General features: G+C 39.2%; 1 protein-coding gene across 1 annotated transcript in view; it reads left to right on the forward strand.

Annotated features, from left to right (window-relative positions):
* Window positions 1-14,819, forward strand: part of LOC101107056 (cytochrome P450 2C19-like) — a 45,767-nt gene that overhangs the window by 26,984 nt on the left and 3,964 nt on the right. The window contains exons 7-8 of the mRNA XM_004020051.6: window positions 3,557-3,744; window positions 14,601-14,742. Coding sequence (XP_004020100.3) covers window positions 3,557-3,744; window positions 14,601-14,742 — 330 coding nt within the window. The remainder of the gene's footprint in view (window positions 1-3,556; window positions 3,745-14,600; window positions 14,743-14,819) is intronic.

Genomic DNA, 14,819 nt, shown 5'->3' on the forward strand with positions numbered 1-14,819 from the left:
ATTCATAGCAATTTAGAAACAATCTCCTGTCATGTGTCAGGATGTCTCTACAATGACTATGAACTATTCCAGATGAGAATCAGTCTTCTAAAGTTGGACAAGAAGAAGCCAGGAAACAGCAACAGATAGATCTTTAACAAATTTCTAAAACACAGAGAACATATTGAGGGGTGATAATAAAGTCAGTAGATAAGATGAAGTTGTTTCTCTTTCTGGCTTACTTCACTCTGTATAATCTACTAACGCGTATATATGGAATTTAGGAAGATGGCAATGACGACCCTGTATGCAAGACAGGGAAAGAGACACAGATGTGTATAACGGACTTTTGGACTCAGAGGGAGAGGGAGAGGGTGGGATGATTTGGGAGAGTGACATTCTAACATGTATACTATCAAGTGAATTGAATCGCCAGTCTATGTCTGACGCAGGATGCAGCATGCTTGGGGCTGGTGCATGGGGATGACCCAGAAAGATGTTATGGGGAGGGAGGTGGGAGGGGGTTCATGTTTGGGAATGCATGTAAGAATTAAAGATTTTAAAATTTAAAAAATAAAAAACTAAAATTAAAAAAAAAAACTCTATTAAAAAAAAATTGAAGATAAAAAAAAAAAAGATGAAGTTGTATCCTAAATATTAGAAAAGGAAGATACTTCTCTGCTAGCTCAGTTGGTAAAGAACCCACCTGCAATGCAGGAGACCCAAGTTTGATTTCTGGGTCAGGAAGGTTCCCCTGGAGAAGGGATAGGCTGCCCAGTCCAGTATTCTTGGACTTCCCTGGTAGCTCAGATGATAAAGAATCCATCTCCAATGTGGCCTGAGTTTGATCCCTGGGTTGGGAAGATCCCATGGAGGAAGGCATGGCAACCCACTATAGTATACTTGCCTGGAGAATCCCCATTGACAGAGGAGCCTGGCGGGCTACAGTCCATGGGGTTGCAGAGAGTCAGACACAATTGTGTGACTAAGCACAGCACAGAGAAGATTAAGTTGTGCCCTAAATATCAGAAAAGGAAGATACATAATTAGGAAAAGTTGTTTATATCCTTACCAGCCTGTAAGTTTTCGCATTTAGAAGTAGCAGGTGACAAACAGAAGAGGGGGAGACAAAGGCTGATAAAAGTAGCTCACCTAGCCACAACTCTTTGACAACTCCTTAGTGGCTCAGAAGGTAAAGAGTCTGACTGTAGTGAAGGAGACCCAGGTTCGATCCCTGGATCGGAAAGGTCCTCTGGAGAAGGGAAAGGTAATCCACTCCAGTATTCCTCCCTGGAGAATTCCATGGACAGAGGAACCTAGAAGGCTACAGTCCATGGGATCACAAACAGTTGGACATGACTGAGACACTAACACTTTCACTTTATCAGATCACTGTGTTCCCCCAGTCGGATGAGAGAAGAGGATCTCTCTAGAGAAGTGAAATCTAAGAGGCCCTACGCCCAGGACACTGGGCAGAGACAGGAGGAAACAGTGAGGTCACAGCATGGAAGAAAATTTAGGGAAGCATCCACATCTTGAATTCAGACTCAGCTCTGTTCTGCATCCTGCTTCCTGAAATTCAGCAGCAAGAGAAAAACTCAAAAGAGTGAACACTCTGGAGAAAAGACCTCTAAATATTGCCAGGTAGATAGATAATTCTCTTGATATGTCTAACAGAGTGAATGAAATAAAAACATTCACCTCAAGATAGAGGGTCATGAAATTTCAGAACACCAGGATAAAAGAGAAAATTGCAAACACTTTCAGGAAATGTAGCAGGTCATAGATAAAGGATTAGAGTTCACAACAGCATCAGAATTCAAGAGCAACTATCAAACTGGGTATTGATTTTATAAAGGGTGTTTTCAGACCAGTGTGTCTGACAAAATTTTTACCCACTCTTTCCCTTTTCTCATCCAAATTCCTGAAGTCATGTCACAGGAAGTCATGGCTCCAGAAATCTTGAGAACTCATGAAGGAGAATGAAATTGTCAGGGCTATAGCTAGGTATCAGGCATAGAAAATACCTGCTTTAAAATGGATTAGATAGATAAAGCAGCTATGAAGGGAGACATCAAACAAAAGAGAAGTGATTGATGATCTGAGATTTCCTTATAAAAGAAAAACTGTTATTTGGAGTTTGGAATATGTATCTCAGTATTTGGGAATAATTCTAGATCAAAATGCAGAAATTTATAAGATGAAATAGAGAGACATATTTAAGTCCAAGAAAATACAAAAAATGAAACATAATCATAGTTGTCTGGTCAGGAAGCTTTGTTTACATAGTCAGAATGATGATAAAATGAAATTCTAACAGCCAAAAGTTGTGATCTAAATATATTGGGGGAAATGGAGTAACAGGAATTATGTGTGTTATGTGTGTTCAGTATGAAGTGGAGATGGAGCTATACTAATAAATTCTCATCTCCCACAGGACAATATTGTCTAGAAATAGATATGTTAAAAATAGAAATGGTGAATTATTATTTAGAAATATAGCATCAATTTCAGAAGAAACTGCTAGAATACTCAGTGTGGTGGCTTATGGAAATTGGAAGATGAAAAGAGTATCATTGCAAATTGTACAAATACACAAAAAGATGTAAAATTTAACTTTTCTACCTCTATATTATTTTGTTAAAAATTAACATCTGATCCCTATTTTTCTTTCAGCAAGGACTATAATTCTTGAGGTTATGTTTTGTTTATATTTTGAAACAGTTCATCATTTGTTTTATTATGTATGTTAATATAGAGATATGTATAGATGTATCTTAAGTGTAGTTTGTAGGAAATGTACATACAGCTATATTACGGTCATTTTCTCTCTATGTCTGGGTGTAGTTCTGGGCATGTAACTGACTTTTGTTTTAATTTTTGTTTATTTATTCATTTAGTTTTGGCTGTGCTGGGTCTTTGTTGTTGCATGTCAGCTTCCTCTAGTTTTAGCGACTGGGGCTGCTTTCTAGTTGCTGCATTCAGGCTTCTCCTCGTGATGGCTTCTCTTGTGGCGCACAGGCTCTAGGGCACACAGGCTTCAGTAGTTACAACATGTAGGCTCAGTAATTGCAAGGCATGGGCTCAGTTGCCCCACAGTATATGGAATCTTCCCAGACCAGAGATTGAACATGTGCTCCCTGCATTGGCAGGCAGATTCTTATCCACCAGGGGAGTCCTAACTGATGTTTATAATGATGTTGGAATACCTTCATAATGTTTCATGTATCCCTGAATTCAGTCCTAAATATTCATTGGAAGGACTGATGCTGAAGCTGAAACTTAAATACTTTGGCCACCTGATGTGAAGAATTGACTCACTGGAAAAGACCCTGATGCTGGGAAAGTTTGAAGGTGGGAGGAGAAGGAGACGACAAAGGATGAGATGGTTGGATGGCATCACCGACTCAATGGACATGAGTTTGAGCAAGCTCCAGGGGAGCCTGGTGTACTGAGGTCCGTGGGATCGCAAAGAGTCGGACATGACTGAGTGACTGAACTGAACTGATCCCTGAACTGGTATGCAAATGTGATATGAGTTTTTCTTTGTTGCATTAGTCATACTATCTCTTATCAGCTAAGGTCCAGGAAGAGATTGACCATGTGATTGGAAGACACCGGAGCCCCTGCATGCAGGACAGAAGCCACATGCCCTACACGGATGCCGTGGTCCATGAGATCCAGAGATACATTGACCTGGTCCCTTCCAGTCTGCCCCATATGGTGACGCATGACATTGAATTCAGAAACTACATCATCCCCAAGGTTAGATTGGTTCTCTTACAGTGACTTCAGTGGTCTTGACATTCCCATTTCGTGGTATGTGTGCAATCCTTAATGAACACAGATGAGAGAAGCACTAAAATCATATGTGAGGCAATTCAATGGTTTGTGTATTGTTTCCAGGTTAGTCTAGAAAGCTTTATAACAGACTTTGACAGGTAGCAGTGTAAGTCTTCCAAATTTGTTCTGCTTTGTTAATATTGTTTTTCTGATCTTAGCTGTTTACTTTTCCAAACAATGTTAGTACTAGTTTGTCAATTTATCAAAGCTCTCTGCTGGGATTTTTATCAGTGTTACATTAGGTCTATTTAGAAAGGTTTAACATCATGACTCATTTTATCTTTGTGTTAATAAATCTGGTATATACTCCCAGTTTTGGGGGGTTTATAGTTCTCTCAAAATTTTTCAGTGTACTGGTTGGCTTGCAAATCTTTTGTTTTGTTTCCCCCCTAGGTGCTGAATATCATTCTTGCTTTTATAAACTTTTTAGTCTTTTCTATTTCTTTTAACTGGAATATGGGAATATAATCAGCTTTTATCATTTGATGAATTTAATGGCAGGAAACTTGCTAATTTTAAAATCATTACTAATAATCTTTCTCTAAATTAATTGCAATTTCTATATACATTGCCCTGTAATCTGGCTTAATATCCATGTTTCATCTTTGTTTCATTTCTGATCTACAGGAGAGTGGAGGTTAACCTCTCACTACTGAGCATGTTTTATGTATATTCTGGTAGATTTAAAAAATTAGATTAGGAAAATTTATCCTCTTTATTTCTTATGATTTATAGGTTATAATTGCTATACAATTTTTCATATTGATTTCTGCAACTATTGTTATGATTGTATGGCCTTAATTTCCCACTAAATATACATATTATAAGTATACACTCAGCTGAATTTGGTTTGCCACATTTTGTTCAGAATTTCTCTGTTTAGAGTAAAGAATTTTGGTCTACTCTATTTCTTCCTCAAATTTTTCTTATCAGATTTCTGATATTAAGATAATGTTGTCCTTATAAGGTGAGATGAGAAATATTCCCTCTGGTGGGCATATTTTATAAGTCTTCCCTTCTTCTACTTGTGGTCACCTAGCTGTGCTTTTGAAGTGCCTAATAACTTTTTGTTGAGTATCAATTGTTATAAATGAGAAAATGCTGAGTTTCAGATGATGTTTATATTCTTCCACAAAAAGTTCATCCTTCTCCTAGTGGATATTTGGAATGATATAACACCTCCCTTTTAAGTAAAATGTGGGCATTGACACAGACTAAAATTATTAATAACTTTGGATGTTAAGGTGGTGGAAGCATGAGTCTTAACCATTGGACCACCAGGGAGGTCCCCCCAGCCTGTATTTCAGTTTTTCCCACCTTTACTGGAATATCCTTTATGGTCTTCTTTTCCCCTTTTTAATTCATTATCCAGCCAAAGAACAAGCATGAAATCTGGCTATCTTCACTTTTTAGTCTTCCAATATGAGTTCTCTTTGCCCTCTTTGTTTTCTTTCAGTACATTTCACCTTGTGAAGTGTCCAGGCCAATACTCACGTAAAATATTCTTCAAGCTGGTTCTCTAGAAATTAGATTCCAGTTATGACTGGGCAAGAGAACTACATAGGAGCTTTGCATATCCCACTGAAATTTGTTGGGAAGAGGGAGGCCACATCATGTCACTTACCTTGTTATTGGTTATGCACTGTTGCTCACATAATAAAATAGTATCTGTCAGGTTTTTCCATGGCCTATGTTGTGACTTTTTTTTTTACACTTAATTAATAAAAATCTATGGCAAAGTACTAGAACTTAATAAATTTCATGCTTATCATTCACCCTACACTTTTAGCATTAATAGGTAAATGTTGCTTAAGTCAGTGACCCTAAGGTGAATTGTTATAAAATGATTTTTCTACTTTTTTCATGCTTTCTGTATGTTTCCTTTTTAATTTTATTTTTTCATTAATTAATTAATTTATTTTACTTTACAATATTGTATTGGTTTTGCCATATATTGACGTGAATCTGCCATGAATGTACATGTGTTCCCCATCCTGAGCCCCCCTCCCACATCCCTCCCCATACCATCCCTCTGGGTCATCCCAGTACACCAGACCCGAGCACCCTGTATTATGCATCAAACCTGGACTGGCGATTTGTTTCACATATGATATTTTACATATTTCAATGCCATTACCCATATTATCCCTCCATCATCCTCTCCCACAGAGTCCAAAAGACTGTTCAATACATCTGTGTCTCTTTTGCTGTCTCACATACAGGGTTATCGTTACTTTTTTTCTAAATTCCACATATATGCATTAGTATACTGTATTTTTGTTTTTCTTTCTGGCTTACTTCACTCTGTATAATAGGCTCCAGTTTCATCCACCTCATTTGAACTGATTCAAGTATATTCTTTTTAATGGCTGAGTAATATTCCATTGTGTATATATACCACAGCTTTCTAATCCATTCATCTACTGATGGACATCTAGGTTGCTTCCATATCCTGGCTCTTATAAACAGTGCTGTGATGAATATTGGGGTACACGTGTCTCTTTTGACTCTGGTTTCCTCAGTGTGTATGCCCAGCAATGGGATTACAGGGTCGTATAACAGTTCTATTTCCAGTCTTTGAAGGAATCTCCACACTGTTCTCCATAGTGGCTGTACTAGTTTGCATTCCCACCAACAGTGTAAAAGGGTTCCCTTTTCTCCACACCTTTCCGTCATTTATTGTTTGTAGACTTTTGGATATCAGCCATTCTGACTGGCATGAAATCGTTCTTCATTGTGATTTTGACTTGCCTTTCTCTGATAAAAGTGATGTTGAGCACCTTTTCATGTGTTTGTTAGCCATCTCTATGTCTTCCATGGAGAAATGTTTGTTTAGTTCTTTGGCCCACTTTTTGATTGGGTCGTTTATTTTTCTGGAATTGAGCTGCATTAGTTGCTTGTATATTTTTGAGATTAATTCTGTGCCAGTTACTTCATTTGCTTTGTTTTCTCCCATTCTGAAGGCTGCCTTTTCACCTTGCTTACAGTTTCCTTTGTTGTGCACAAGCTTTTAATATTAATTAGGTCCCATTTATTTATTTTTGCCTATATTTCAAATATTCTGGGAGGTAGGTCATAGAGGATCCTGCTATGATTTATGTCGGAGAGTGTTTGCCTATGTTTTCCTCTAGGAGTTTTACAATTTCTGGTCTTACGTTTAGCTCTTTAATCCATTTGAGTTTATTTTAATGTAAGATGTTAGAAAGTGTTCTAGTTTCATTCTTTTACAAGTGGTTGACCAGTTTTCCCAGTATCACTTGTAAAAGAGATTGTCTTTTCTCCATTGTATATTCTTGCCTCCTTTGTCAAAGATAAGATTTCCATAGGTGCATGGATTTATCTCCGGGCTTTCTATTTTGTTCCAGTTCAGTTCAGTCGCTCAGTCGTGTCTGACTCTTTGCAACCCAGGCAGGCCTCTCTGTCCATCACCAACTCCCAGAGTTCACTCAGACTCACGTCCATCAAGTCAGTGATGCCATCCAGCCATCTTGTCCTCTGTCGTCCCCTTCTCCTCTTGCCCCCAATCCCTCCCAGCATCAGAGACTTTTCCAATGAGTCAACTCTTTGCATGAGGTGGCCAAAGTACTGGAGTTTCAGCTTTATCATCCTTCCTTTAAAGAAATCCCAGGGCTGATCTCCTTCAGATTGGACGGATTGGATCTCCTTGCAGTTCAAGGGACTCTCAAGAGTCATCTCCAACACCGCAGTTCAAAAGCATCAATTCTTTGGCGCTCAGCCTTCTTCACAGTCCAACTCTCACATCCATACATGACCACTGGAAAACCATAGCCTTGACTAGACGGACCTTAGTCGGCAAAGTAATGTCTCTGCTTTTGAATATGCTGTCAAGATTGGTCATAATTTTCTTCCAAGGAATAAACGTCTTTTAATTTCATGGCTGCAATCACCATCTGCAGTGATTTTGGAGCCCCCCCAAAATAAAATCTGACACTGTTTCCACTGTTTCCCCATCTATTTGCCATGAAGTGACGGGACCGGATGCCATGATCTTCATTTTCTGAATGTTGAGCTTTAAGCCAACTGTTTCACTCTCCTTTCACTTTAATGAAGAGGCTTTTTAGCTCCTCTTCACTTTCGGCCGTAAGGGTGGTGTCATCTGCATATCTGAGGTTATTGATATTTCTCCCGGCAGTCTTGATTCCAGCTTGTGTTTCTTCCAGTCCAGAGTTTCTCATGATGTACTCTGCATATAAGTTAAATAAGCAGGGTGACAATATACAGCCTTGACGTACTCCTTTTCCTATTTGGAACCAGTCTGTTGTTCCATATCCAGTTCTATCTGTTGCTTCCTGACCTGCATACAGATTTCTCAAGAGGCAGGTCAGGTGGTCTGGTATTCCTATCTCTCTCAGAATTTTCCACATTTTATTGTGATCCACACAGTCAAAGGCTTTGGCATAAAGCAGAAATAGATGTTTTTCTGAAACTCTCTTGCTTTTTCCATGATCCAGCAGATGTTGGCTTGAGCATTACTTTACTAGCATGTGAGATGAGTGCAATTGTGTGGTTTGAGCATTCTTTGGCATTGCCTTTCTTTGGGATTGGAATGAAAACTGAAAACTGACCTTTTCCAGTCCTGCGGCCACTGCTGAGTTTTCCAAATTTGCTGGCATATTGAGTGCAGTACTTTCAAAGCACCATCTTTCAGGATTTGAAATAGCTCTACTGGAATTCCATCACCTCCACTAGCTTTGTTCATAGTGATGCTTTCTACGGCCCACTTGACTTCACATTCCAGGATGTCTGGCTCTAGATGAGTGATCACACCATCGTGAATATATGGGTCGTGAAGATCTTTTTTGTACAGTTCTTCTGTGAATTCTTGCCGCCTATTCTTAATATCTTCTGCTTCTGTTAGGTCCAGACCATTTCTGTCCTTTATCAAGCCCATCTTTGCATGAAATGTTCCCTTGGTATCTCTAATTTTCTTGAAGAGATCTCTAGTCTTTCCCATTCTGTTGTTTTCCTCTATTTCTTTGCATTGATTGCTGAAGAAGGCTTTCTTATCTCTTCTTGCTATTCTTTGAAACTCTGCATTCAGATGCTTATATCTTTCCTTTTCTCCTTTGCTTTTCACCTCTATTCTTTTCACAGCAATTTGTAAGGCCTCCCCAGACAGCCATCTTGCCTTTTTGCATTTCTTTTCCATGGGGATGATCTTGATCCCTGTCTCCTGTACAGTGTCACGAACCTCATTCCATAGTTCATCAGGCACTCTATCTATCAGATCGAGGCTCTTAAATCTATTTCTCACTTCCACTGTATAATCATAAGGGATTTGATTTAGGTCATACCTGAATGGTCTAGCGGTTTTCCCTATTTACCTCAATTTGAGTCTGAATTTGGTAATAAGGAGTTCATGATCTGAGCCACAGTCAGCTCCTGGTCTTTTTTTGTTGACTGTATAGAGCTTCTCCATCTTTGGCTGCAAAGAATATAATCAATCTGATTTCAGTGTTGACCATCTGGTGATGTCCATGTGTAGAGTCTTCTCTTGTGTTGTTGGAAGAGGGTGTTTGCTATGACCAGTGCATTTTCTTCACAAAACTCTTTTAGTCTTTGCCCTGCTTCATTCCGCATTCCAAGGCCAAATTTGCCTGTTACTCCAGGTGTTTCTTGACTTCCTACTTTTGCATTCCAGTCCCCGATAATGAAAAGGACATCTCTTTATAGAACCGTTCAACTTCAGCTTCTTAAGCATTACTGGTTGGGGCATAGACTTGGATTATGGTGATATCTATATTTCTGTCTTTGTGCCAGTACCACACTGTTTTGATGATTGTGGCTTTGTAGTAGAGCCTGAATTCAGACAGGTTGATTCCTCCAGTTCCATTCTTCTTTCTCAAGATTACTTTGGCTATTCGAGGTTTTTTTTTGTATTTCCATACAAATTGTGAAATTATTTGTTTTAGTTCTCTGAAAAATACCGTTGGTAGTTTGATAGGGATTGCATTGAATCTATAGATTTCTTTGGGTAATATACTCATTTTCACTATATTGATTCTTCTGATCCATGAACATGGTATATTTCTCCATCTAATTGTGTCCTCTTTGATTTCCTTCACCAGTGTTTTATAGTTTTCTATATATAGGTCTTTAGTTTCTTTAGGTAGATATATTCCTAAGTATTTTATTCTTTTTGTTGCAATGGTGAATGGAATTGTTTCCTTAATTTCTCTTTCTGTTTTCTCATTGTTAATGTATAGGAATGCAAGGGATTTCTATGTGTTAATTTTATATCTTGCAACTTTACAATATTCATAGATTAGCTGTAGTCATTTTCTGATGGAGTCTGTAGGGTTTTCTATGTACAGGATCATTTCGTCTTCATACAGTCAGAGTTTTACTTCTTCTTTTCCATACTGGATTCCCTTTATTTCTTTTTCTGCTCTGATTGCTGTGGCCAAAACTTCCAAAACTATGTTGAATAGTAGTGGTGAAAGTGGGTACCCTTGTCTTGTTCCTGACTTTAGGGGAAATGCTTTCAATTTTTCACCATTGAGGATAATGTTTGCTGTGGGTTTGTCATATATAGCTTTTATTATGTTGAGGTATGTTCCTTCTATACCTGCTTTCTGGAGATTTTTTTTTATTGTAAACGGATGTTGAATTTTGTCAAAGGTTTTCTCTGCATCTATTGAGATAATCATATGGTTTTTATTTTTCAATTTGTTAATCTGGTGTATTACATTGGTTGATTTCCAGATATTGAAGAATCCTTGCATCCCTGGGATAAAGTCCACTTGGCCATGACGTATGCTCTTTTAATATGTTGTTGAATTCTGTTTGCTAGCATTTTGTTAAGGATTTTTGCATCTATGTTCATCTGTGATATTGGCCTGTAGTTTCCTTTTTTTGTGCGACATCTTTGTCAGGTTTTGGTATTAGGGTGATGGTGGGCTCATAGAATGAGTTTGGAAGTTTACCTTCCTCTGCAATTTTCTGGAAGAGTTTGAGTAGGATCGGTGTTAGGTTTTCTCTAGATTTTTGGTAGAATTCAGCTGTGAAGCCATCTGGACCTGGGCTTTTGTTTGCTGGAAGATTTCTGATTACAGTTTCAATTTCCGTGCTTGTGATGAGTATGTTAAGATTTTCTATTTCTTCCTGGTTCAGTTTTGGAAAATTGTACTTTTCTAAGAATTTGTCCATTTCTTCCATGTTGTCCATTTTATTGGCATACAATTGCTGATAGTAATCTCTTATGATCCTTTGTATTTCTGTGTTGTCTGTTGTGATATCTCCATTTTCATTTCTAATTTTATTGATTTGATCGTTCTCTCTTTGTTTCTTGATGAGTCTGGCTAATGGTTTGTCAATTTTATTTATCCTTTCAAAGAACCAGCTTTTGGCTTTGTTGATTTTTGCTATGATCTCTTTTGTTTCTTTTGCATTTATTTCTGCCCTAATTTTTAAGATTTCTTTCCTTCTACTAACTCTGGAGTTCTCCATTTCTTCCTTTTCTAGTTGCTTTAGTTGTAGAGTTAGGTTATTTATTTGACTTTTTCCTTGTTTCTTGAGGTATGCCTGTATTGCTATGAACTTTCCTCTTAGCACTGCTTTTATAGTGTCCCACAGGTTTGGTTTGTTGCATTATCATTTTTATTAGTTTCTATGCATAGTTTGATTTCTTTTTTGATTTCTTCTGTGATTTGTTGGTTATTCAGAAGCGTGCTGTTCATCCTCCATATGTTGGAATTGTTAATAGTTTTTCTCCTGTAATTGAGATCTAATCGTAATGCATTATGGTCAGAAAAGATGCTGGGAATGATTTTGATGTTTTTGAATTTATAAAGGTTAGATTTATGGCCCAGGATGTGATCTATTCTGGAGAAGGTTCTGTGAGCACTTGAGAATATATATGGAATTTAGAAAGATGGTAATGATAACCCTGTATGCGAGACAGCAAAAGAGACACAGATGTATGGAACGGACTTTTGTACTCTGAGGGAGAGGGAGAGGGTGGCATGATTTGGGAGAATGGCATTGAAACATTTATACTATCATGTAAGAAATGAATCGCCAGTCTATGTTTGATACAGGATACAGGATGCTTGGGGCTGGTGCACGCGGATGATCCAGAGAGATGATATGGGGTGGGAGGTGGGAGGGGGTTTCAGGATTGGGGACTCATGTACACCCATGGCTGATTCATGTCAATGTATGGCAAAACCAATACTGTATTGTAAAGTAAAATAAATTAAAAATAAAAATTAAAAAAAAGAAAAACAAAACAAAGGCAAAAAACAAACAAACAGAAAAACAGAAAATCACAGAAATTACAAAGTATATATATATATGAAGTTTTCTTTAAAAAATAGGGTCTTTCTTTTTTTTTTTTTGCAAGGTAATAGTAGGTTATAAAAATGAAAATTAAAGGAGTAATGGGGACTTAAAAATAACAAAAAAAAGAAAATAATTTTTTTAATTAAAAAAATTATAATAGTAAAAATATATCTAAGACTTTCTCTGGAGCTGTTGTGGACAGTGTGGGGTTAGTTCATTTTCAGATAGTTCCTTGGTCCGGCTTGTACTTCTCACAGTCTATAGGCCCCTGCCTATGTAGTTGGTGCTAACTACAGAGTTTTAATCTATTCACCTGAACCAAAGCGGTTCCCTCTGTTTATTTTAACTTAGTCTGTTTGCTGATCTCTTCAGTGTATAATCTCTGCCCTGACACAAGGGGCGTGGTGGTGGTCACTTTTTTTAGGCTAGCTTGTTCGGTCATGCTTTGGGGAGAGAGGAATACTGCAAACAAATATCACTGGCGTGTGTTCACAGTGATTCAGCCACACTGGGTTTCCCCTGCTCACAGCATGTGTGCTTTCCCAGTCTACACTGCTCAGACTCTACTTTGCTCTGCTGGGAACTGTCTGATGCGGGCCCTGGTTTGCATGCACTTCCCAGGTCTAAGCTGCTCAGGTTCAGGTTCTTGGGTACTCCACAAAGGTGCAGACTTGTTTGGGCCTGCATTTTACACCCATCCCAGGTCCAAGCAGCTCAGGTGACCAGGTCCTTGGCACGCGTAGTCGCCATCAGTTGAAGGCTGCAACGTATCCCCTCCCCCATCCCAGCCACTTGTTTTTCTGGGTGTACAACAGGTGCACCTTCTCAGGTGTGCTGTGTGTCCCTTCTGGGAAGCTGATCTCTGGCTGCGACCCTCCCGGCGGATGTCGACCATCCAGAATCCCAAGAAGTCTTGGTTATCTAGGAAGTCTGATTGCAGTTTGGTATAGGATGCCTCCCTGGGGCTATGGCTGCCCTCACCTGCCTGTCTCCGGTGGGGGATGGGCTGGGTCCACAGCCAGCTAGCTCTGCTCAGTCCTTTGTTCTGTGAGCATGCCTGGCGGTGGTTAGGGCCTTTCGGGGGATCACAGGACAGCTACTCCACAGTCTGGGTTGCGATGTCAAGCTAGTTCTCTCACATGGCCCTCAGGGCATTCATCCCTTATCTTAAGCAATACAGCCTGCTCCTCCCTGTCCCTCCCCGCTTGCTAGTGGGGGATGCGAGCCTCTGGGCTGTTGCACCACTGGGAGCTGCTGTTAGGGATGTAATCTGTGGGGTTTAATTATTTATTTATGTTTCCTCCCGATTATTTTGCCCTCTGAGATTCCAAGGCTCGCCACAGACCCACCGGAGAGAGTGTTTCCTGGTGTTTGGAAACCTTTCTTTTATTTTTTAAGACTCCCTTCCTGGTACAGCTCTCAGTCCCTACCTCTTTTGTCTCTCTTTTCATCTTTTATATTTTGTCCTAACTTCCTTTGAAGACAATGGGCTGCTTTTCTGGGCGCCTGATCTCCTCTGCCAGCATTCAGAAGTTGTTCTATGGAATTTGCTTGGGGCTCAAATGTTCTTTCGATGAATTTGTGGGGGAGAAAGTGGTCTCCCCGTCCTAGTCCTCCTCCATCTTAGGACCACCCCCCCACCTTTCTATGTTTTAAACCTAGCATCCATCTCTAATGAACCCTGCCATATACTTTAAGACAAACAATCTGCATGGCAATGATAAATACCAGCAGTTTTTTATTATACTTATTGTTATTATAACAGAAGTTATTATTAATTAGATGAAAAATCTGTTTATAAAAGTCTTATGAATTTATAATCCAGACATCCCAAACTCTAACAGAGTCTCCCCATTTTAAACCATAATCCACGTATTGCTGCTGCTTCTGCTAAGTTGCTTCAGTTGTGTCCGACTCTGTGCGACCCCATAGATGGAAGCCCACCAGAATCCCCCGTCCCTGGGATTCTCCAGGCAAGAACACTGGAATGGGCTGCCATTTCCTTCTTCAGTGCATGAAAGTTAAAAGTGAAAGGGAAGTTGCTCAGTCATGTCCGACTCTTCGCGACCCCATGGACTGCAGCCTACCAGGCTCCTCCATCCATGGAATTTTCCAGGCAAGAGTACTGGAGTAGGGTGCCATTGCCTTCTCTGAATCCATGTATTAGATGAGTGAAAACTAAACTAGTAAAATAAAGCAGCTGATGGAGACAGACACCAGTATGATAAGAAGAATGGATTCATAAGGTCTAACACCCTAGGACCCATGGACTCACTACTTCAAATATCACTGTCACTTGCCTTAAGCATATTCCTTGTTTATTACTTCTTTGTCTGGCTCAAAATGTCATTGTCTTTCTTTGGACCTAGGATTTCTCACCTGTAGGTCATAAGATTGGAGTGAATAATTTATAACATTTCTTCCAGTTCCATGACTTCTTTATCATTCAGTTTATCTTCATCTTTTCTTCCCAGGGCACAGGTGTATTAGTATCACTGAGTTCCGTGCTGTATGATGACAAAGTATTTCCTAACCCAGAAATGTTTGACCCTGGCCACTTCCTGGATGAGAGTGGTAACTTTAAAAAGAGTGACTACTTCATGCCTTTCTCAGCAGGTAACAAAATTTTTTCCTTCGTTACTTCAAAGTGAAAGTGAAAGTGAAAGTGAAGTCGCTCAGTGCGACCCTGTGGA

The sequence above is a fragment of the Ovis aries genome, chromosome 22 (genome assembly GCF_016772045.2).
Source record: "Ovis aries strain OAR_USU_Benz2616 breed Rambouillet chromosome 22, ARS-UI_Ramb_v3.0, whole genome shotgun sequence".
NCBI classification, from domain to species: Eukaryota; Metazoa; Chordata; class Mammalia; order Artiodactyla; family Bovidae; genus Ovis; species Ovis aries.